General features: G+C 54.2%; 1 protein-coding gene across 1 annotated transcript; it reads left to right on the top strand.

Annotated features, from left to right (window-relative positions):
• Positions 1–307: 307 nt before the first annotated feature.
• Positions 308–1,264, top strand: LOC106495428 (olfactory receptor 51E2-like). Its single transcript, XM_013955893.2, has one exon. The coding sequence runs from the start codon at positions 308–310 to the stop codon at positions 1,262–1,264; it is 957 nt and encodes a 318-aa protein (XP_013811347.1).

The raw sequence follows: 1,264 nt of genomic DNA, 5'->3' as shown, positions 1-1,264 counted from the left end.
TTGATATTATAATATTTTCTGTTTAAAATGATTCATGCACTTCCTGATCAGATTCAAAGGTCACAATTTTGTGGGTGTATATGTTGTTGTATATAGCCACAATGGGCTAAAGAAGTAAGAGAGGAGCTCTCTCTATAAACCTTGCATCTGTTTAGCTGTGGCAATTGTAAAATACCATTGCATCTGACAAGCAAAGCCCCTTGGGATTCACAGTCATGGGAAAGGATTTATAATGGTGTTTTTTCCCTTGCCCTTGCAGTGGAGGAAGTGGGATGGACTAGCGTGACTGCGCATCGCCCCGTGTGCCATGCCCTTCCCCAACAGCTCTGATCTCAGCTCTTCCTCCTTCATCCTGGCCAGCATCCCTGGGCTGGAGGCTGCCCACTTCTGGATGGCGATCCCTCTGTGCTCCATGTACATCTTGGCCGTTGCAGGCAACTGCGCAGTGCTGTTCATTGTGAAGACAGAGCCGAGCCTGCACGCTCCCATGTACTTCTTCCTCTGCATGCTGGCTGCTATCGACCTGGCCTTGTCCACGTCCACAGTGCCACGTGTCCTCTCCTTCTACTGGTTCAACACCAGGGAGATCAGCTTTGGTGCCTGCCTCCTCCAGATGTTCCTCATCCACACCCTCTCGGCCATCGAGTCCACCGTCCTCTTGGCCATGGCCGTGGACAGGTACGTGGCCATCTGCCACCCACTGAGACACGCCGCCATCCTCACCAACACCTTGACAATGAAAATAGGCCTGGCAGCCATGGTCAGGGGAGTCCTCTTCTTCCTGCCCTTACCTTTGCTCCTCCTGCCCCTTCCTTTCTGCAGCTCCCGGGTTCTGTCGCACTCCTTCTGCCTGCACCAGGATGTGATGAACCTGGCCTGCGCCAACACCACCCCCAGCGTGGTGTATGGTCTCACCGCCATCCTGCTGGTCATGGGGCTGGACGTCCTCCTCATCTGCATCTCCTACGTCCTGATCCTCAGGGCTGTCTTGCAGCTGGCATCATGGAAGGAGAGGCTCAAGGCATTCAGCACCTGTGTTGCCCACGTCTGCGTGGTCCTGGCCTTCTATGTGCCACTGATCGGGCTGTCTGTGGTGCACAGGTTTGGGAGGGGCCTGGCTCCGCTGGTCCGTGTCTCCATGGGGAACGTCTACATCCTGGTGCCCGCTGTGCTCAACCCCATCATCTATGGGGTGAGGACCAAACAGATACAGAGGAGGATCCTGAATTTAATTCACGTATACAAAATCAGAGCTGCTCAGTGA

The sequence above is a fragment of the Apteryx mantelli genome, chromosome 1 (genome assembly GCF_036417845.1).
Source record: "Apteryx mantelli isolate bAptMan1 chromosome 1, bAptMan1.hap1, whole genome shotgun sequence".
NCBI lineage: Eukaryota > Metazoa > Chordata > Aves > Apterygiformes > Apterygidae > Apteryx > Apteryx mantelli.
The sequence above is the reverse complement of the archived record's forward strand: the minus strand, read 5'-3'. Positions and strand labels throughout refer to the sequence as shown.

Bases quoted from the DNA above. Each gene is read 5' to 3' on its own strand.
- LOC106495428 (XM_013955893.2), top strand. From the start codon at position 308: ATGCCCTTCCCCAACAGCTCTGATCTCAGCTCTTCCTCCTTCATCCTG.